Source organism: Diabrotica virgifera, chromosome 1 (assembly GCF_917563875.1).
Source record: "Diabrotica virgifera virgifera chromosome 1, PGI_DIABVI_V3a".
Classification (NCBI taxonomy): domain Eukaryota; kingdom Metazoa; phylum Arthropoda; class Insecta; order Coleoptera; family Chrysomelidae; genus Diabrotica; species Diabrotica virgifera.
The window spans coordinates 253,738,520-253,762,184 of NC_065443.1; the positions used below are offsets into that span (position 1 = coordinate 253,738,520).

Consider the following 23,665-nt stretch of genomic DNA (forward strand, 5'->3'; position numbering starts at 1 on the left):
ATATGCAATTGTTTAAACAATGTTTCACAAACAATGATAAAATTAGTTTGATTTTTGTGGAATTAAAATACAACAAAATATAGAGTAAGAAAATAATATATTAGATAAAGATTGAAAGAAATTTTGATGGGAATCAACTTGTGTGAATCGAACACCGCTGTCCTGCGCGTAGCACCAAAAATTAATGTTTATTTAAAAAAATTCCTGACGCCGTGATAATCAATCGATTTTAAGTTTGCGAATTGCAAATGAAAGGTAAAGTACACTTCTATAAGCAAAAAAAAAATTCAACTTGCTATCTGCTTTATTTTCAGCCCTGCAACATTTAAAAAAAATGACTTTTTTTGCGAAAGCTGGATTGCAAAATCTATTAAACCGATTTTAATGAAATTTACAGTGTTGTTTTACTACATCATAAAGTTTCTGGTTAAAATATGAAGGTCCTAAGTGTAGCATAAATGGTTTAAAAACGTAAAATGCGAATACTTGTTTTTGTATGTTTTTTTTCGCAATTATTGCTATTTTGCAACAAGGGTGACTATTTTTTAAATTTTTAACCAATTCTATATTGTAGGAAATTTAATTACGCAACTTTTATGTTAGTACAACTTTTCTTAGAAATGAATAGTTTTAAAGTTATAATCAAAAAACCAATAGAAAAATAGAATTTTTCCTTCATATTTTGACATTTTGATTATTTAAACAATGTTCCGGAACATTTTGAGTTGGAGGATAACTCAAATATTATTACTTGAGTTATTTTCAAGCAACTTCTGCAAAAAAATTTGGGTCACCTCTCAACGTCCATCCCAAAACAGATGCGCCCTGGACTAATTGTACAATCACTAAAATCATTAGAATACAAAAAAAAAAACGAAAATGAAATAAATTCTCATTCGAGTAAAAGCGAGAAAGCTGGTTAAAGCGGTTTGCCCGCGCCAACATGCTTTAACTATGTACGTATACATTTAAAAACGTGCATTCACTTTGAAAACGCATACAAGCGGGTCCGCGCGGATTGATCGTAAGCGGAAACAGCTTTCACTGTGTTCGTGTACGTGAAGTGCGTATGTAGAAGTGTCTGTTTTTCTATTGTTGGAAGCCCTTTTGTGTTCTGCCATCCGTTTGTCAAAGGTTCTGCCAGTTTGACCGATGTAAGTTTTCGAACAGTCACCACAAGTTAGTTTGTAAACACCACTCTGTAGTTGTTTTCTCTTTCGGCTCTTATTGTTCTTGATGTATTTTCTTAAGTTGTTGTTGGTTCTGAAAGCTGGTGTTGTTTCTTTCATTTTTATGTATCTGGCTATTTTTGTTGATATCTTGCCTGTATATGTAATAGAGCAGAAGGTATTGGGTTTTTTTTTTGTGGTGGTGGATAGACTAATTTTAGGGCTTTCTTAGGGAGTTTTTGATTTAAAATTTTGTTAAGTGTTTGTTCGTTGTAGCCATTGTTTACTACTATTTGTTTAATGATGTTCAGTTCTATCTCGAAGTTATTTTTTGACATGGGAATTTCTGTCAGTCTATGTATCATGCTATGGTAGGCTGCTAATTTATGTTGTGTGGAATGGGAAGATGAATTGTGTATAGTTGTGTCAGACCTTTATATTTTTGTAATGGGTAAGTTAAGAAGATTTCAAATATAAAATTAAATTCCAGGGTGTTCCATTAAAAAAAACATAAGTTTGGTCTGTCACTATGTTATCGAAAAAAAAACACCCTGTAACATTGTAAATAATTTTTTAATGTGAAGTTCAAAGTTGGTTACAATTTTTATTATTAACTTTTATTGCTATCTATTACTATAGCGGATCTACTGAGCTTTATCACACTAATCAATCACCCTGTATAAATTGTGTTTTAGTGTAAATATTTTAGTATAAATAAATTAAAAATAAGTGTAAATAAATTAAAATAAAAACTAAATAAATTAAGTGTTAAAATAATTGCACTATTTTAGGGCTCTTCTCATGGATATACAGAACGATAGGCACCATCCTAGTGAAAATCTTCTCGAATCGCTCTCCACTTACTTCGATTACGCTGGTTTGTATCAACCGTTCAACAAAATCTATACGACGTCAGCTAACAACCTGGATCATTCTGTCACGATGTTCATATTCGTAATATCACATTTGCACAAGTTGTTTTTACCACAAAACGCAGGTAAGACTTTTACAGATTCCTCTAGTATGCTTTTTCTCATTAGCATTTTTCAGTGCGTCACAGTTTTTCGATTTCTTTCTAACGCATTAAATTGTATATGACAGAAAAAAAGGCACGTCGGTGATTACTTTGGTAATTATTCTAGTTCGGTGATTATTCTAGTTGTCGATAGATGGCGCTATAATAGAAAAAAATTTATTTAATAATTATACAATATATCTACGAATATAATCTGTACAATTTATAAGACTATACAAATCAAAGAAAATACCATTTTATAAATGCAATAAAGACAATTGATTTGTTTTTATGCCCAATTGCAAATAAAATTTGACAACTGTCAGATTTAACTAAAATGTCATGTTAGAATAAATGTTATAAATGTATATTATCACGGACTTACCTTTTTTTTCTATCATTTGTGACGCACTGAAAAATCCTCATGAAAAGAACCATAACATCACTTTTTTATCATTTTTTACAATTTGATTTCAATGCCTACGAGATACAGCTGTGCCCATTCAATATTTTACACACTTTAATATCCAGTGGCCAATTTATTGAATTTTTACCTCGTTTAAACGCAACTTTTACGTCAAGGTGACGTTACCAGTAGCGGACCCAGGATAGGTTGATTAAAAAAAATATATTTTACAAAGTTTAACAAACTGGAAATTATAGGAAAAAGTATTTTTGAATAAAACTGAGTTAAAATGATTGAGTTTGACAATTGCTCTTGGTTCTGAGCGTCATGCGTCATTCAAATGCCTATAGGCATTTTGAGCGTGTTTAAGGGGGGGGGGGTATGGTTTGAAATATTTAATTTTTTTTATTATTTCAAATAAAAGTGCATACTTTCAAGAATACACTCTGAAAATTTCAAAATAATCGAAGTAAAATTACCAGAGATACAGGGTGCTGAATATCCCTACCTTCGATTCGCTTTGCCGCGACTTCGCGCCAGCACGCTTGAGCGTAGTGAGAAACGTTAAACAACTGTTCGCCTTCTCTTTTGTAGATTACTCCTCGATTCAAAAAACATATTTCAATGTGCATCACTTTACGATTTGGCAGACAAATAAGAAGATGAAGATGCAGTTGTCAAAACTTTAAACGCATTTTGCTCAAAACTGCTTTTTCAAATGCGGTGGACATTGTAACTGAAAAACCACTAGGCCGATCTACCTGATATTTTGCACATATTTTCTTTAGACATTTCATGAGGTAACAACGTCGAGATATTTTTCTTTTTTTGCTTATCTTTTGTTCAACAATAATAAATATGTTGATTTTCACAAAATGTTTACCAAAAATTTCATTTTTTTGATTTCTGAGTGATACCAAAAATTCAAAAATCATTAAAAATAAAAAAACTCGACGTTGGGACCTCGTGAAACTCATAAGCTAATTAAATCTTTTTGAATTTTTTGTTTCGTATGATCGAGTGTCGAGTTCTGATGTCCACCGCAAAATCCATTTTTTTGTGAGCTGCCTGTCAAAATTTGTCACCAATGGCTTATTTTTCAATATTTTGGATTGAATTTTTTTCTAAATATTCTTTGAATTGTACTTAATATGATTATTTAATTTAAAAATAAAATAATTGTACCATAGCTTCGAAAAAAATTCACAAAAATGTGCTTGATATGTTGATTTCAAACCATACCCCCTCCTTAAGAGCTTTTTATTTTATTTTATTTTTCAATATGCGCGAAATTTTTGACACGCAATTTGACATTTAATAAATCCGTACGACTCTGCGATTTTACAGTATTACAATGATTACAATATAAAAATGAAGCAAAGGTGTAAACTATTCAGTGACCGCGACACTGTACATACCACGAGAGTACGAAACACCCATGTTTCATCTTAAAACAAAAGATGGCTTGGATGCAGGTCCGTTAGCCACATATTTTTATTTGTTTTTACCTTAATCTATTAGTTTTATTTTATTTATACCCGTTTAATTTAAATGACTATATTTGTTTCTTTCAAATAGTTTATCAATAATTTAATTATCCCCATTTCATGACAACTTAGTAGTTACTCTATACTAATTGGAAAATACACGTGTTTGTCGTAGATTGAAATATAATTGGTCTATATATTTCTCGTTAATTTTGCATTCAAAGAAAATATGTTTCAAATCTCTAATCGAAGCATTATCACAAAAGCAAACTAATGAATTAACTATTCATAATTTATGCAGATGTGCCTCATATTTTCTTTGTCGAGTTTTTAATCTCATGATAGTATAAATATCGCGCTTTGGCAGGTTATACTTGAATTTATATTCAGGTGGCGAAGGAAGTTGTGTAAAGAAAAATATAAATTTTTTGAACAAACTGTCAGATGCAGAATTCACCATTATAATAAAAATTAAAATCGTAAATGGTTATTTAAATCTGAAACTTTTCTTGAAATCTGAAACCATCTTTTACTTTTATAAAGGACCCCGCACAAACCTTATGGAAAATAGGTCCCAGTGGATTTCGTTCATACTTTGGGAAAATACTCTTTGAAGCATCCCGATAAAAAGTTCTCATAGGCACAACTCAATCGTATGAAGGATTTTCAAGATATAAAGGTCCAAACTCGGAAAATTATAAGATTTACGAGGTATTCCAATTCCGTGAGTTACTGGTTATTTGGTAACATGTAGAAGTTTGGATCAAGGAAAAGTACTAGTAGTCTAGGATTTTTTCCTGGCTATCCAAAGGTGACCTTTACTTTGATCTTGACCTTCAACGGACGTCATCTTCTAGAGTTTCGAGGGTTTTACGCATTAAATTGATATAAACAGATTACTCATGGGTTTTTGGGATCGCAAAACACGAATATGCCATCAGAATTGCCCTCCGGATGACTGGTGTCCAGGGCCACTGCAAGGGACGTCATCTTCTAGAGTTTTGATGGTTTTCGGCATTTAATTGATGCAAATGAATTACGGGAGGTTTTTTGAGGTCGCTAAACACGAATATGCCACCAGAACCGACTTCCGGAGCACCTGGTTTCCAAGGTCAATGAAAGAGGCTCCTGGAGTTTTGAGGGTCTTTGGTACTACATTGATGCAAACGGATTAGTTATAGGTTTTTGTGGTTGCTGAACACGAATACGTGATCACATTGTGCCGTAGGCACAATGTGATTCGTGGGTCGGACCTGATAGTGTATGCATGTTCAGCAACCCCAAAAGTGTAAGAGTAATCCATTTGATTCCTCCGAAGCTCCAGAAGATAACCTGCCTTAGGCACCAGGTGCTCCTGTGTCTGTGCTGATCACGTATTCGTGTTCAGCAATCCCAAAAACCTATAACTAATCCGTTTGCATTGATGTAGTACCAAAGACCCTCGAAACTCCAGGAGCCTCTTTCATTGACCTTGGAAACCAGGTGCTCCGGAAGTCGGTTCTGGTGGCATATTCGTGTATAGCGACCTCAAAAAACCCTCCAGTAATTTATTTGCATCAATTAAATGCCGAAAACCATCGAAACTCTAGAAGATGACGTCCCTTGCAGAGGCTTTGGCCACCACGTCTTCCGGAGGGCAATTATGATGGCATATTTGTGTTTAGCGATCGCAAAAACCCATGAGTAATCTGTTAATATCAATTGAATGCCGAAAACCCTCGAAACTCTAGAAGATGACGTCCGCTGAAGGTAAAGGTCAAAGTAAAGGTCGCCATTGGATAGCCAGGAAAAAATCCTAGACTACTAGTACTTTTCCTTGATCAAAACTTCTACATGTTGCCAAATAACCAGTAACTCACGGAGTTGGAATACCCCGTAAATCTTATAATTTTCCGAGTTTGGGCCTCTATATCTTGAAAATCCTTCACACGATTGACATAAGGTTTGTGCGGGGTCCTTTTTTGACATGCTTGAATAAAATTTAGTTTCATCTCAAAACTCAAGTCAAAGTACGAAATAGTTGTCATTGATGTCACTTAAAATTCAAAGTAAATTTTTTGAGAGCTAATGCAATTGTCATGAACCGTCAATAGCCGTATTTGGAATATTTGCAAACAATGACCGACGACAATTTAGTCGTAAGAGTAAGTTGGCTAGTTTTAATGGGGTTTAAATAGGTTTTTAGGTTTCTCATATCTAACGGTTGCTTTGTACAGAGGATTCACAATACAATCATAAACCGAAGAGACAGAAAATTTAGGTACATTTTTGATAGAACCTCCAAGTAATTAGAAAAGGAGTAAGCGGTAACTTTTTAAACATATTTAACGGTCGTTTTATTAGAAAGGTATTAGTGGACTAAAATTATATCGTGAGAAATTTTTACAGAAATTAAACTGGATAAAATTAGCGTCTCTTTTCAAAGACAATGACGTCGACTTTGCAAAGTAACAAGACACTTACTCAACATACACACTACACATTACTCCCCTGAGTTAGTGATAAGTTATAGTCTAAAAAATCATTATGAAATTGACTGGTCAGTTGGTTGTGAAAACCAGTGCCAATAAAACACAAAACACAAAAAAAAACTGGGTATCCAGGGTGATATAAAATTTAATAAAATAACGAAAATTGGACAGGATATAACAACCGAATTTTTGACATGTTACAATTGAAAAGAGATTAGCTGAGAGTTGTATGACAAGCTGGTAAAGCTCTGATGACATTTTAGTTTGTTATTAATAGATAGGTAGATTTAGATTTAAAGAGGTGGTCTTTTGACCTATTCCACTGCGAACTTTTCAAATCTGTTGTAGTTCTTTAGTCCTAGGTTGTATTCTCTAGCCTGACCCTTTTTAAAAGGTCTAAGAGCTTTGAGACTGAACCTCCTATGTAGCTATTTGCTAATGCAGTTTGTCAAACCTAGGAACAAGTTTGACAAACTGTAGTTAGTTTGTTATTACTTAATAGAACTCAAAAATTTCCATTTTCTTGGAATTTACATCTGTAATATGTGAATCTACTTATTTTTTTAGCCTTGCTAAAGTATATTTTATTTACTTTCAGGAAATGTTAATAAAAGAGCCCAAGATCAAATAGACGGAATAGCCTTTTCAGTTGGTGTCCATACGACTCTGAGGCAGTTTCATTCTTACTTGAACAGAGAATTTATAAGGCATTTGAGCAACTATACTTTACAGTTGACTAAACATAACAGCAGGTGAGATTTCATTTTATGTACTGATATGTAAAAATCCACTAATGTACATCCTTACGAAGGAGAACAGATAGAGGAGGATGTAAAAATATTTGTCTCTAATGACGTTCGGCATTAAGATCATCAATAATTCTGTTTTGAGATATTTTTGATATGTAACTCCGTTATAGTACCTACTGTTCCATAATAAATGCATTACAAAATAGATATTTTCCCACATAACGTTTAAGGACACAGCTTAATCAGATTTTCTGTATCTGTTGCAGTTTTAGCCAATCTAATTCTCGGACAGACAAACTAACTAAAATATCAATTTTTTAAAATCTTTATTTTGATCCAAAAATAAAACAACAAACATAAAACCCAAAATTATAATACAAATTTTGAGAGTAAAAAATTCGTTTCATTCGTTCATTCCATTTCATTTGAATTGTTCACTTAATTATATGGCGATCCGTTTGACAAAAGTTCAAAAGTTGTAAGATATCTGTTCTTGTATGGCCAACAGATAATGTTGGAGCTAAGGCATTGTTGAACTTAGGAGATAAAGGTTAATAGTTAAGGGGGAATTAAGACACGTCTTAACAAACTCAACGTTTATTTCGAGCCGATTTAATGTAAATATGGATTCTTATTTATTCTAACAGAAGAGTGCCTTTAAGAATGTGGTCACTTTACATTCAAGATTACAGTAAAATTTGCAATACTTTTATAATATACACTGCGCGTCATAGAAAACGGGCACCCTAAAAAATGGGTCATTTTTGACGTCGCGTATCTCCTAAACCTGTTGTCCGATTTAAGTGATTTTTTGAATATGTTATAGCCTTATTCTTTGTCAATATCCCTGTAATAATATTTTTGCTGAACAGGTAAATTTTCATTGTATACCGGGTGTACGAATCAAACTGTGTTTTTTTCTCAAAGTTCGCAACACCCTGTGGAATATTCTAGCATTTATAAAATACTGAAATTAAATCCCAACTATAGCGTCAGGTTTTCTTAACATTCTGTTTTTTTATTTATTCTCTTATGTTGGATAATACAAAAGTTATGTACTTTAACAACTAGTCATGTTCTTCATCAGTATAGGTTGTTTGTAAATAAGTGCGACAAATTTTAAGGGGCAATTCTCCATGAAAAAATAATGAACGTTTGCTTTATAAACTTATGTCCTCAAATGCTTCGTAAAACTGACGATTTATTTTATTGCCCTAAAACCGGTTGAGATATGCAAATGAAATTTGGTAGGTTTTAAGAAATACATAGTTATTGCGAATTTTTGACTTGCAATTAAAAATTTTATATTCATTATTGGCGTGCATATGGTAATATGTCCCGTATGCACGCCAATGGTGAATTTAAAATTCTTAATTGTATGTCAAAAAAATGTGCAATAACTACGTCTTAAAACCCAACAAATTTCATTTGCATATCTCGGTCGGTTTTAAAGCAATAAATAAATCATCAGTTTGCAAGAAAAAATTCAACATCCCGTATCTCGGAAACCAAGTATTTGCGGACATACGATTATAAAGCAAACTGTCATTATTTTTTAACGCAGTAGTACCCCTTAAAGTTTGTCGCACTTGTTTAGAAACACCCTGTACTGAAAAAGAACATGGCTAGTTGTTAAAGTACCTAACTTTTGTATTATCCAACATAAGCGAATGAATAAAAAAACAGAATGTTGAGAAAACCTGAGGCTATAGTTGGGTTTTAATTTCAGTATAATAAATGATAGGATATTCCACAGCGTGTTGCGAACTTTGAGAAAAACACAGTTTACAACACGGTATACAATGAAAATTTACCTTTTTAGCAAAAATATTATTACAGGGATATTGACAAAAAAAATTACCCATTTTTTAGGGTGCCCGTTTTCTATGACGCGCAGTGTATAATACAAAATATTGACCCACGTCAAATATTATTATTTATTGCTAACTTTAGTTTTTTTATAACAGTTTTTTCATCTTTTTCTTCTTCTTTCAGTACCCTGTGCGATTATCGATCGTTGGCCATCATATTGACAATAATAACTTTGTTTACGACAGCTCGAAACAGATTAGAATATTTCTCTTGGTCCCACTCTCAGGAGATTTCAGAGCTAGGATGTTCTTCTTTGGCATGGGCCCCTTCTTCCGGAGATCTTGCCCTGTATTATAGGGTGTATAAGGTTATACCTCTCTGGATGTCTCATTACATGATAGAAATATTACAACTTTCGAATTACTATTGTTTTCGTTATTTCTGTGATCTTTATCATTCGGTGTCTATTTCATTTCTTATTCGATCAACACAACTTATATGTAATATTCATCGGTAGGTCATCTCAAATGCCATTTTTTCATTAGTGTCTCTGTAAGTGTCAATCTCACCATACCATACAGTGATGTGGAGAATATGTAGCATGGATTAATCTGACTTAATGTAATAATTAAGGTTTAATGTAATATTTCTGTTAACGAGAATTTGCTTTAATTTTTAGGAGGCGGCTCCGACTTTTTTCACCTATTATTTTTCTTGCAGTACCGTCTCCTATCGGAGGTTGGCTATCATCACACAATCTTAAATTTGTTAATGTTGTTCTGAAGCTATTTTCTTGTGGCATTTTTACAATTTTAACTATTTAGAATGGGAAATAAGCCACAATATTATTAAAAGATGATTTTTATTAACGTTTCGACGCCCAAATCGGGTGCCGTTGTCAAAATACAAAATACTATTAATATAAACAAAAATGTTGTTGCTTAGTAAAAAAAATTCTTCTGATAATTTATTTAATTTGACTCATTTATATCGGCAATTCAGATACATATGATACATTTTAAAGTAGAAGACTTTAAAATGATATTGCCAATATTTATGAGTTGCGTTCCTGGGACGACTTTACTGAAAGATAGTTCATTCGATTACATGAAATCAACCCCAACTCAAGAATATCCGTCACAAAAAAAATAAAAAAAAATCATAGCATGTGATCTGTCTTTAAAAAGACAACCACATGCAACGGTGACATTAAAATTCTCGCGTTAGAGATCTCATAGTAAATCACGAGGGAAAACCAGGAAAAACCTCGTGATACTATCCCGACATCGTAAGTATTTGGTCTTACATTTAATTTACTCTCAAAATTAATACCAAATTCTGACTTTACTATAATTTTGTTTAAATTATAAATAATATCAATAATACATGGGTATATAAGTAATACTAAAATATAAAATATGTACTAACTCGACTATTGACTTACTAATTGTGGTATTTTCTTTCTATTGACTTCCTCTTTCAGTATGGGTATCCACATCCTACTGCATTCCACCGAGGAATTTGCGACACAATTGGTTTCGTTTAGCATAATTAGAGCCGCTTCTTTGATTTTTCTCTTTTTACTATCTGTTTCTTTCAGGACTATACTTGAATCTCTCCACTGAACTCTATGTTCATTATCCCATGCGTGTTGACATATTTGAGATCTATCAAATTCTCTATTTTTAATATAAGATTGATGTTCACTTATTCTAACGTTTAATGGTCTTGATGTTTCACCTATATAAAACTGTTCGCATTCACAAGGTATTTTATAAATACAATTCTTTGTCCTTTCTTGTTCATTGTTAGGTTTAGTTTTAGATAGAATAGATCTCAATGTGTTGGTTGTTTTGAATGTTGTTGAAATGTTGAATTTATTTCCTATTGTTTTAAGTTTCTCGGATAGTCCTTTTATGTATGGTATTGATATTTTCCTCGTATTATTTCTTGTGAATGTTGTAGGATCCCGTTCTATGTTGTTCTGTTCCATTCGATCCAATCTTGACAATTCCTTATTTATAAACGATAAAGGATAATCATTTTTTAATAAAACAGATGTCAATATGGCCTCATAGATTAGAATTGTTGGATACATTCCTGAATATTATAAACGATCAAGAAGAGACAATAAAATTTACAATGGAAAAGGAATATAATAACACCCTGCCTTTCCTCGATGTTTTAGTCTTAAAGAAGGATACTGGATATGAGACTCAAGTGTATAGAAAACCAACACATACCAACAGATATCTCAATTACAAATCAAATCACAACATCAACGTTAAAAAGGGAATCATAAAATCCTTATATGATAGAGCCAAAATTACTTGTTCTAACGAAAATTCCTTTTTAGAAGAAAAACAATTCTTAACATCTGTTTTATTAAAAAAATGATTATCCTTTATCGTTTATAAATAAGGAATTGTCAAGATTGGATCGAATGGAACAGAACAACATAGAACGGGATCCTACAACATTCACAAGAAATAATACGAGGAAAATATCAATACCATACATAAAAGGACTATCCGAGAAACTTAAAACAATAGGAAATAAATTCAACATTTCAACAACATTCAAAACAACCAACACATTGACATCTATTCTATCTAAAACTAAACCTAACAATGAACAAGAAAGGACAAAGAATTGTATTTATAAAATACCTTGTGAATGCGAACAGTTTTATATAGGTGAAACATCAAGACCATTAAACGTTAGAATAAGTGAACATCAATCTTATATTAAAAATAGAGAATTTGATAGATCTCAAATATGTCAACACGCATGGGATAATGAACATAGAGTTCAGTGGAGAGATTCAAGTATAGTCCTGAAAGAAACAGATAGTAAAAAGAGAAAAATCAAAGAAGCGGCTCTAATTATGCTAAACGAAACCAATTGTGTCGCAAATTCCTCGGTGGAATGCAGTAGGATGTGGATACCCATACTGAAAGAGGAAGTCAATAGAAAGAAAATACCACAATTAGTAAGTCAATAGTCGAGTTAGTACATATTTTATATTTTAGTATTACTTATATACCCATGTATTATTGATATTATTTATAATTTAAACAAAATTATAGTAAAGTCAGAATTTGGTATTAATTTTGAGAGTAAATTAAATGTAAGACCAAATACTTACGATGTCGGGATAGTATCACGAGGTTTTTCCTGGTTTTCCCTCGTGATTTACTATGAGATCTCTAACGCGAGAATTTTAATGTCACCGTTGCATGTGGTTGTCTTTTTAAAGACAGATCACATGCTATGATTTTTTTTTATTTTTTTTTGTGACGGATATTCTTGAGTTGGGGTTGATTTCATGTAATCGAATGAACTATCTTTCAGTAAAGTTCATTTAAATAAATCATTTTAAAGTCTTCTACTTTAAAATGTATCATATGTATCTGAATTGCCGATATAAATGAGTCAAATTAAATAAATTATTAGAAGAATTTTTTTTACTAAGCAACAACATTTTTGTTTATATTAATAGTATTTTGTATTTTGACAACGGCACCCGATTTGGGCGTCGAAACGTTAATAAAAATCATTTTTTAATAATATTGTGGCTTATTTCCCATTCTAAATAGTTAAAATCTTAAATTTGTTGGCTGCAGCTCTGAACAACTGTATTGAACTGCACCGATACCACTCCCTTAAATTTCGCAACCAGGAAATCCTCCTACGTCCCACATTTATCTTTCCCGAGATTTTTCCTTGGATTATGAGTCTTAGCAGAGAGTACTTTTCTCCTCTCATTATGTGGCCTAGATATTCCAGTTTTTTCTTTTGTATGGTTTTTATGACTTCGCATTCTTTCCCCATCTTCAGCAAAACATCTTGATTTGTTACTCTTTCTGTCCATGGCATTTTCCACATTCTCCTGTAACACCACATCTCGAATGCCTCAATGTTTTTGATGTTTATCTTTTTCAGTGTCCAAGCTTCCATGCCGTACAGCAGAACGGAGAAAACATAGCATCTTAACATTCTTGTTCTCAAGTTTATATTTATGTCCCGACTGCATAGGAACTTTTTATTTTCACAAACGATTGTCTCACTATCTCTATTCGCCTCTTGATTTCTCTTGTCTGGTCATTAGTATCAGTGAAGCAAACCCCTAAATATTTGTAGGACGTAACTGTCTCAACTGGCTGATTATTTATGGTTAAATTCACATTGGTGTATAGCTTCTTCGTTACAATTATGAATTTAGTCTTTTTGATGTTTAGTTTTAGACCATACTTATTGGTATGAGTGTTTATGTTTACTATCAAATAATGTAAATTTGCTAGGTTATCTATTACTATTAGCGTGTCATCAACGTATCGTATATTGTTAATTAACTCTCCGTTAATGTTCATACCAATGTTTTGCTCTAGGAGCGCTTCCTGACATATTGTTTCGCTATATATATATATATATATATATATATATATATATATATATATATATATATATATATATATATATATATATATATATATATATATATATATATATATATTGAATAGTAGTGGAGCACACAACCCTGACGCACACCTCGACCAATCTCAATTTCTTCGGTTAACTCATTATCAACCTTGATTTTTGCTGTTTGTCCCCAGTACAACCTAGATATGATGTTAATGTCGCGATATCAACCTTGATTTTTGCTCTTTGTCCCCAGTACAACCTGGATATGATGTTAATGTCGCGACTGTCGATGTTTTTGCTTCTTAGGATTTCGTACATCTTTTGGTGTCTGACTTTATCGAAGTGGTGGTAGAGTAGGTGACTATTGCAAGTCACCTATCAGTTTGTCGTGGGTGACCTCGTCAAAGTCTTCTCTAAGTCGATAAAACACATATATACAGGGTTGTTCTACATCCTTGAATCTTTGTACCAAAACTTGCAAACTGAATAATGCTTCTCGGTAATCAGTTTCTTAATCCAAACTGTTTCGTTTTGTTGTACGCCTATTTTATTTTTTTTTTTCATCTTACTTGAACGATAATTTTGTTTTTCTACGACCGTTTAATAATATGCTCATTATTCACTATTTTTGAATAGATAACAACACCCATTACTTTATTACTTTCCCCGTGAGTAATAGTTCATTACTCACGGACTGAAGTTACTCACGGGTCATTACTCACGGGTTGAAGTTAGATTCAAGTGGTGCATGGCACTTTTAATATATCTACTTATTATTAGCAAATAAAATTACTTAAACTTGTTTATTTAATAAAATAATCATTGTAATTTATATCAACAATTAACTTCGAAAAATGTTTAAAGGATTTTTAACTGTAAAAATGGGTTAGTATATTTTTTGCGTTTAAATTTCAATATTTGACATTTTAAGATTGACGTTATTAAAAGGTAAACATAAACATTTGGGTACTAATTCCGCAAAAGGGTTTACGTATGTAAAATTAAATCAATGGATTCTGTTTTACTTACTGTTGATTGTACAATATATTTTTATTAGAAGCAAACGTTCTTTTTCATGTAGTTGCCTTAAAATATGTCTTATTTTTAAAAGCAACCGCCATTATATACCATGACACTAATGACAACTACTGTTTCATAAACTCAAGAAGGGTAATTCTAAGGCAAGCCGCACACCAAAGAAACATGAAACGAAAAACATGAAACATGAAACGTAAAACATGTTTCATGAATATAAAACACTGCTAAACAAATCTCACAGTCCGCCTACCAATGAAACGAGTGTGATTCATGCTCATGACACATTTTTATTTTCGGAGAGTTTCCTAAATGGCCGGACGTATATTTGCTTAGCAGTGTTTTATTTCCATGAAACGTAATTTACGTTTCATGTTTCTTTGATGTGCCTTACAGTGTTGCCATAGTTATATAAAATATGTTTTCCTATGACAAATAAAATCTTTTGATTTTAAATAATGTTAGTAGTTGAAAATTATATTTGTTTACTAATCCAAATAAAAAAAAGTCGTAGAAAAAGTATAATATTCTACTCGCATGTAATGGCTATTACTCACTTTGATGAATTACGACACTCGCCTACGGCTCGTGTCGCAAACTTCATCATCGTGAGTAATCGCCATCATTACATGCTCGTTGAATAATATACTATTTTTTATTTTTAGCCTAAAAGCAACTGATCTTCTACCCGAAGTTAGTATAGCATTAAAGTTTATGGAAAGCTATACAAATTACTCAGAAGAAACCAGAAAATTTTACAGGGAATCTTTACCACCAGAAATACTTCACATCCAACAGACTTTATGTCCAACAACATCTTAGTGATGATATTTATAATAGTATTAGCTAAATACAGTATCGAAATGTTAATAGGTATTGTAAAATAACTGTTTATATATTTAAAATAATCTATTTTATATTATTGTTATAAAATTATTATGAATTGTTTTGTGCAAATATATCTCATTAGGTTTTTATTATTACTATATTAGTGATTTTGCCCGTCGCCATGCGACAGGGAATATAATCAATTGCCTTCTACAGCCACTGCACTAAATTTTTTGTGACATCCATCTATTTTATCGTATCTCCTTCCAATTTTTTCTGATACCCTCCAATTTTTTCTGACTCTTATTGTTTTTGTATCTTTTTTATTTTATAACCCTAGGACTGGATTGATTTGGCTACTTTTGATTTTGAAATATCTGTCGAAGTCTAAGGAAGAAGATTGAATAAACTTGGGCTGGAGCTGGACTGTATAGGGTGAGGCAGATAACTGGCCTATTAGAAATATCTCGAGAACTAAAGGTAACAGAATCATGAAAATTGGAATAAAGGGGTTTTGAAGGATGATCTATTAAATATAAATATTTTCATCTCTTTGCCATTTCCGGTTATACCGGAAGTTGCTTATAACTTCGTTTTTTTAAATGGGATACCCTGTATATTTTTTCATTTTTGGATTCTCCTCATTATCTCCTTTCTTAAAATATCAGGTTTTGTAATATTATACAGGGTATTTTAAGAGATATTTACGTTTTTTTTAATTTCGTAGCAACATTCACACCCTGTAGAATTGTAATAGTTTGACATTAATACCTCTGCTTACATTCAAGTGATTTTTAATATAGTCTATTATTGTTAAGAATCATTAGTATAGGTAATTTTGAAATTTTAGTATACAGGGTTGATCAAAACTCGGAATGAATATTTTCTGAGTTTTCTTAAATGGAACACCCTGTATTTTAGTATTGTAATGAAATGATATTTCATGGTACTTTTTTATTTTATAAGTATTCCCTATACCTAACTGCTTTAATTTGTGAGTTATTGGTGATTCAAGCTAAACATTAATTTCAACAAAAAATACGTAAAATTATATAGGTTGGCCGTGAAAATATTCAATCACAAATAATTTTTCAGAAATAAATACATATTAATCCAGACTGATACTTAAAATTACCAATAATGGTTTAGCTATCAAAATACTTACGTAGTAGTTAAGATTGTTGGTGCGATTAACAATTAAGCACAAATTAAAGCAGTTAGGTATAGGGAATGCTTAAGAAATAAAAAAGTACCATATAATATCATTTCATTATAATACTAAAATACAGGGTGTTCCATTTAAGAAAACTCAGAAAATACTCATTCCGAGTTTCGACCAACCCTGTATACTAAAATTAACAATTTAGCTATACTAATGATTCTCAACAATAGTAGACTATATTAAAAATCATTTAAACGTAAGTAGAGTTGTATCTGTTAAACTACTACAATTCTACAGGGTGTGAATGTTGCTACGAAATTAATAAAAAAACGTAAATATCTCTTAAATTACCCTGTATAATATTATAAAACCTCATATTTTAAGAAAGGAGGTATTGAGGAGAATCCAAAAATGTAAAAATATACAGGGTGTCCCATTTAAAAAAACGAAGTTATAACTGAAGTTATAAACGAAGGTATAACCGGAAGTTGCAAAGAGACGAAAATATTTTCATTTAATAGATCATCCTTCAAAACCCCTTTATTCCAATTTTCATGATTCTCTTACCTTTAGTTCTCGAGATATTTCTAATAGGCCCTTTATTTGCCTCACCCTGTATATAGGTGTGTTCTCTTTTTTGTGTTTCCAATGTGGTTGAAATAATTGTATAGGTACTGATTTAAATGTATTAATGGAACATGTATTAGGGAAACATTTACAAAACCAGTATTGGGACAGTGCAAGTTCGGCAAAGCGACCCCTATTTCTACGCTCTATACTAAAATTCGCACTTTTAATTATATTGGCCAATTATATTAGTCCTGGTTACTGGATAATTGTCAAGGCCATAGTGCAAAAAAATAATAAGAAGAAAAAATAAGATTCAGGTTATGTTATGAAAACGTCAAGAATTGTATGTAGTAAATAAAATTAGTTATTAAAATGCAGTACTGCAAGCAAAATAAAATTAATTAAATTTACCTTTATATAATAATTGCATATCATATCAATATTGTGGAGCAATATATAATTTTTCTGCTTCATTGACAGAAGGTATGAAATATAGGTCAATTTGACAATTTCAATTGACAATATGAATTATTTAAGATAGTTGCAATATTTCTCCGCGACTCGCGCAGGGTCGTTTCTCGTTTCCCCTTCCAAGTACTTGCACACCGCGAATATGAAACAAAATTTATCTTACATTAAACATTAAAATAGCTTTGGCAACAATTTCAATTCTTCTTCCATTCTTCTTTCAAATTCTTGAAGGTGAGCTAAAGGAAAACTGTACAAAGATCTTTACAATGTTCCATCAGATACCAAATTTGATTAGTTGTATAAGAAGTGTGTAAAAAATGTGCTCCTTGCTCAAGAATATCTCTATTTTTGAGAATATGGAAAATTAATATACAGAAAATATGTTTATAATTAAAAATAATTTTAAAACATTGTTTACTTACAATAATAAACACTATTTTTCAACATTTTCTCTGCGATAAAGTTGAAAATTCAAATTTGTGCATTAATGCAATACATTTTAATAATTACAAATTTAATGAAACAATTCTAAATACCATATCTAGATCAAACAAAGTGCCAAAAGCATGGATTTCACGGGAAACGTAAAAGAGTAAATATACCCGAAGTTAACCGCAGTTTTAGTGACGTAAATCTAAAGGAGTATAAATTATAACTGTGTGTATATCACAATAACGTTGTTGTCTTTAGTATTTTCTTTACAATTTTATCACATTTTCTCACCTTTTAAACATTCCTTGGACTTCTACCAATGTTTTAAAATCGAAATTAGCTAATTCGATTCAGTCATTTTGGAGCTGTTACAAAAAAGATATAACAAAATAAAATGACGTTTATGAAACGTCATTCAATGTTTACATATCGAAACCGTACCGGACAGACTGAGTCACTTCTCCCACTAGGATTTTATAAGATTAGATTTTCCAGAGGTGTTATGTTTGTATTCTTTAGTGTATCCTTCGTGTTCAAATAATAATCCTGTTATGTGTGGACAGCACGGCAATTATGGAAAAGTCAACCCAAGCTATGTAGGAGTCAAAAATATCATGCGAGTTAATATTGAAATGCAGACTACAAAGAAATGGCTTCAGGTACGTTGAACTTGCAGAAAATTTAATACTGGCGAACATAATTAAAGTAGGATTGGTGAATTGTCTGGTCAATGAAAAATATGTGTCAAAATATGGAAAAACATATAATATTGTCTAATATCAAAAGCTGCAACAGTAAAAACACAAGTAGGGCTATAAATACACAAGCCCTTCTCAATTTAACATAAGAAATATCGTATTTTTAAATATAAAAAAGCAGTAAATATCACATGGCAATAAATAATAGTTAAATACGTTTCACATATAAAACCTCTAAAATATACTACAAAGCCTTAAAGATTCCCTGATCAATCGGTGATTTGGGTCAACAACGCTGTTCCTTTTAATATCCAATACTCCTGAGGATAACGGGTGGGAAGAAACACTGCTATCACGAAGTTCGTACTATGTCCAGTGGTAGATAGAACTCCAGCGCGAACTGACGTCTTATATAAGGGCGCTGCGTATCGGGTATCGTTAGGGGGCAGGGTCCTGGTAGGTTGTAGCCACATAATCGGCAATGGAGGATTAATTTCGCCTAAAAAAGTTTTATTGAATATTAATAAAAACATCTTATGTTTAATATTATATCCCGAGCATTTGTATATTGTACCAAAGCGACATCTGGCAAATAATATTGCTGCTCTTGTGTGACGCCGTTGAGAGACTACATAGATCAGAATTGTGGCAAGAGAGCTACCTCTAAAAATAATCAAAACGATCGAAAATATATACCAGAACAACACAAAAAAAGCAAAAGTAGAAGAAAAACTAGCCGACCCAATTGGACTGGCAATGATATAAGACAGGGAGATTTTCTGAGCCCTCTATTATTTAACCTGATCATGGATGAAGCAATAAAAAAGTAAAAACAAAAAAAAACAACCTAAAATAATCTGCTATGTAGACGATGCGCTGAGAGGTTAGTAATAGTGCGTCGTCTACATATCAGATTATTTTAAGTTGTGTTTTTGATGAAGATGTGTTAATCCTAGCTGAGCGCTTTCAGCTTACAAAGCCATCTTCACAATTATGTTAGGTACAAGGTAACTTACGTCAAAACTATAAAGTACCACTACTGAGGAGAGATCCCATTCTGTTATAATACCAACAAATAGAGTAATAAAGACATTTCACCAATTTGAAGACGATAAATAGGTAGACCAAAAAGTTATAGCTTTATATCTATCAATTTCTCCATATTCGCTAGTAGCTTTTTGGTTTCTAGACAGTTACTTTGGCGACTTCTTTTTGGCTACTTGGTTGCTTTTTCTTTTCTTGACATTATAGATCGGTAGTGTCACTTAAACTTTATGAGTACAACTGAGAAACCTTATTACTATCTATTGGTAGTGTTCGTCGTCGCTGGGCCATCGAGGTGTAAACATCGTTAAAGCGCTCCGAAAAACCGGTGATTAAGAATTCTAATTATCTTATCAACAACAATAAAAAAAAAACCCATTAGCAATAAGTGAGAAAAACAAAACAATATGTTCCCTTCGGGGAATCTTATTGGGTTCAGAAATGGACAACCAGTTTATCAACAACAAAACATACAGAGTGATCCAATAAATTTACAAATACCACAAGCAACCAATAACCAACTACAGTGGCAGCCAACAATGATGAAGCAACCAGAAAATGCAATGAACATGAATATGCCAACTATGCAACAACAGTATCATACAACTCCTATACAGACAGTAAATACCAACCAGTTCAGCTCTCAACCAGTTCAGCAGCAAATGCCGACATCAAGTAAAAATAGTGCAAATATCGAAGACAGAGAAACTCACTATATGACATCAACCAGTGAAGATGAAGAAGAAAATCAGACAAACAGTAAAAACGCTTGGCAAGTCATGGGAAGCAATAAAAGAAAGAAAATACATAACAACAAACCAAATCCAAGCGAAATTGAAACAGGTAACCGATTCCAACCGCTGTCGAAAGAAACAGAAGAAAATATTGGAAACGTCGAAACCAACAAAATACCAAAACCTCCACCAATATTTGTACACGGGGTACAGGATTTCAAAGAGATGACAAAGCAATTAGAGGAAATAGCCAAAAAAGAAGAATACCAGACAAAAAGTTTAATAAACAACGTTGTCAAAATAAATTGTGAAACACCAGAAATATACCGAAAATTGGTTAAGGAGTTCAAGGAAAAAAATATATACCATCACACGTACCAACTAAAAGAAGAACGAGCCTACAGAATCGTGATCAGATACTTACATCACTCAACCAATACTGATGACATAAAAAGTGAGCTATCTCAGTTAGGGCACAAAGTGAGAAACATAGTTAATGTAAAACAACAAAAAACCAAAGAACCACTTAATCTCTTCTTTGTAGATTTAGAACCCGCGCAAAACAACAAAGATGTCTATAATATAACAGGCCTACAGAACAGAGTAGTACACATAGAACCTCCACGAACTCAAAAAAACAGTATAATACAGTGCATGAGATGCCAACAATATGGACATTCCAAATCATATTGTAATAAACCATACGTCTGTGTAAAATGCGGAGGCTCACACAATACCACCACGTGCAAAAAGTCAAAGGAGACGCCAGCCATATGTGCGTTATGCAATGGAGGCCACCCAGCCAATTACAAGGGATGTGATCACTATAAGAAACTTACCAAAGGAAGCAATAAAAACAATGGAGAGCATCAAAACCCATCAGCAATCTACACAAATGATATATACACAAGAAACACACAACAACTATCCAATCCACTGCCCCAGGGCATGAGCTATGCTGAAGTAACTAAACGCAACCAAACAGAAGATACAACCACTGTGTTAAACAAGTTTTTGGAAGAATTCAAGAATCTATTCAACCAACTAATCCAACAAAATAGCATGGTCCTCAACATGCTTACCATGCTTATGAACAAAATGAAATAAATGGCTAAGTTTCTTCGAATAGCCCAATGGAATGCCAACGGCCTTCCAAGCCATACAGAAGAAGTGAAAATATTTCTAGACATAAATAAAATTGACATATTTTTAATTAGTGAAACACACTTCACAAACAGAACTTATTTTAACATACCTAAATATAAACTATATCATACTGAGCATCCTGACGGCACAGCCCACAGAGGTACAGCAATACTCATCAAAGAAAATATTAAACATCATGAACTACTGAAGTACAAAGAAGAACACATACAAGCAACGACAGTAAGCGTTGAAGCACTTCCATATAATGTCAACGTAACAGCTGTGTACTGCCCTCCTCGCCATAATCTAAAACGAGAACACTATGAAGAATTTTTCCAAACTTTAGGACCAAAATTCATTGCTGGGGGAGATTACAACAGCAAGCATACCTTGTGGGGGTCACGACTTATAACAACAAAAGGCAGAGAACTGGCACATGTTATACAAAATAAGAATTACTCATTTATCTCAACGGGAACACCAACATACTGGCCGACCGATCCCAACAAAAAACCAGATTTATTGGACTTCTTCATAACAAACGGTATCGGTATAACTTATACAGATATAACACCAAGCTATGACCTAACTACTGACCATAGCCCAATAATAGCAACGGTAAGTACAACAGTTATCACTAAAAAACCAAAACTCCACCTGCACAACAATAAAACAAACTGGGACACTTACCGACAAATAATTCACGATACTATCGAAATAACAACGAGGCTGAAAAAACCGGAAGAAATAGAAGAGGACTATAACAAATTTATAAACATACTACAGTATGCAGCTAAATCAGCTACCCCACAAAGTAGTCCCAACAGAAACATAAGTAATATACCTTTAGAAATAAAAAAACTGGTAGCTGAAAAAAGAAAGGCCAGATCTGCATGGCAACGAACACACACACCAGACAGCAGAACAAGATACAATCGCATCAGCAACAAATTAAAATCAAAGCTGCAAGAAGTCAAAAATGAGTCATTTACGAATTATATCACCAATCTTTCAAGACAAGACAACTCTATATGGAAGCCCATAAAAAGTAAGAGAAAGCCAATAACAGCATTACCTCCAATACGTAAAAATTCAACACCACCAGGATCATGGGCAAAAAGTGATAAAGAAAAGGCTGACCTATTTGCCGAGTATTTAGCAGAAGTTTTTACTCCACTAAATGACGACCAAGTACCAGAAGCGAACCAAATATTAGAAGAACCACTACAGATACAGGACCGAATAAAACTATTTACTCCAAAAGAAATTAGAGACGTAATTGCCACCCTAAACCCAAAGAAGGCACCAGGCGAAGATCTGATAACCGCAAAAATGTTAAAAGAAATACCCAAAAAGGGCATAGTTAAACTACTGCACATATTCAATGCAATACTTAGATGTGACTACTGGCCCAAAGCACTCAAAATTGGACAAATAATTATGATACCAAAGCCTGGCAAAAACCCTCTAGATGTCTCATCATATAGGCCTATCAGCTTATTACCAACAATCTCCAAGTTGCTTGAAAGACTTATCCTAAACAGAATAAATGCAGAAATAAATCCACAAAATTGGATCCCAGATCATCAGTTCGGATTTCGACAAAGCCATTCAACGATACAACAATGCCATCGCATAGTCAACGCCATTAACCAGTCACTTGAAAATCAGCAGTACTGCACAGCAGCCTTTATAGACATCAGTCAGGCTTTTGACAAAGTCTGGCATCCAGGCTTGTTATGCAAAATAAAAAGAATTCTTCCAGCAAGTTACTACAACCTACTGAGAGCCTACCTACACGAACGGCAGTTTAAAGTAAAAGTTAATGAAGAAGTCTCGGAATACAAGCCTATTCACTCTGGCGTACCTCAAGGGAGCATACTAGGACCATTATTGTACATACTATATACATATGACTTGCCTACAAATGATAAAACAACCATCGGGACATTTGCAGACGACACTGCTATTTTTGCCAAGCATGACGATCCTATTGCAGCAACACAAAATC

At 32.7% G+C, this 23,665-nt stretch overlaps 2 protein-coding genes across 3 annotated transcripts in view; one reads left to right on the plus strand and one right to left on the minus strand.

Moving 5' to 3' along the window:
- LOC114331444 (WASH complex subunit 5) overlaps nucleotides 1-15,546 on the plus strand; it is a 73,391-nt gene extending 57,845 nt beyond the window's left edge. For both annotated transcript variants that reach the window (XM_050648892.1, XM_050648900.1), the window contains 3 exons: nucleotides 1,961-2,166; nucleotides 7,147-7,300; nucleotides 15,235-15,546. In XM_050648892.1, coding sequence (XP_050504849.1) covers nucleotides 1,961-2,166; nucleotides 7,147-7,300; nucleotides 15,235-15,391 — 517 coding nt within the window. In that variant the 3' untranslated portion in view covers nucleotides 15,392-15,546. The remainder of the gene's footprint in view (nucleotides 1-1,960; nucleotides 2,167-7,146; nucleotides 7,301-15,234) is intronic.
- A 3,230-nt stretch (nucleotides 15,547-18,776) lies between these two features.
- LOC114334231 (dynein axonemal heavy chain 6) overlaps nucleotides 18,777-23,665 on the minus strand; it is a 226,424-nt gene continuing 221,535 nt past the window's right edge. The window contains exon 53 of the mRNA XM_050663379.1: nucleotides 18,777-19,229. Coding sequence (XP_050519336.1) covers nucleotides 19,000-19,229 — 230 coding nt within the window. The 3' untranslated portion in view covers nucleotides 18,777-18,999. The remainder of the gene's footprint in view (nucleotides 19,230-23,665) is intronic.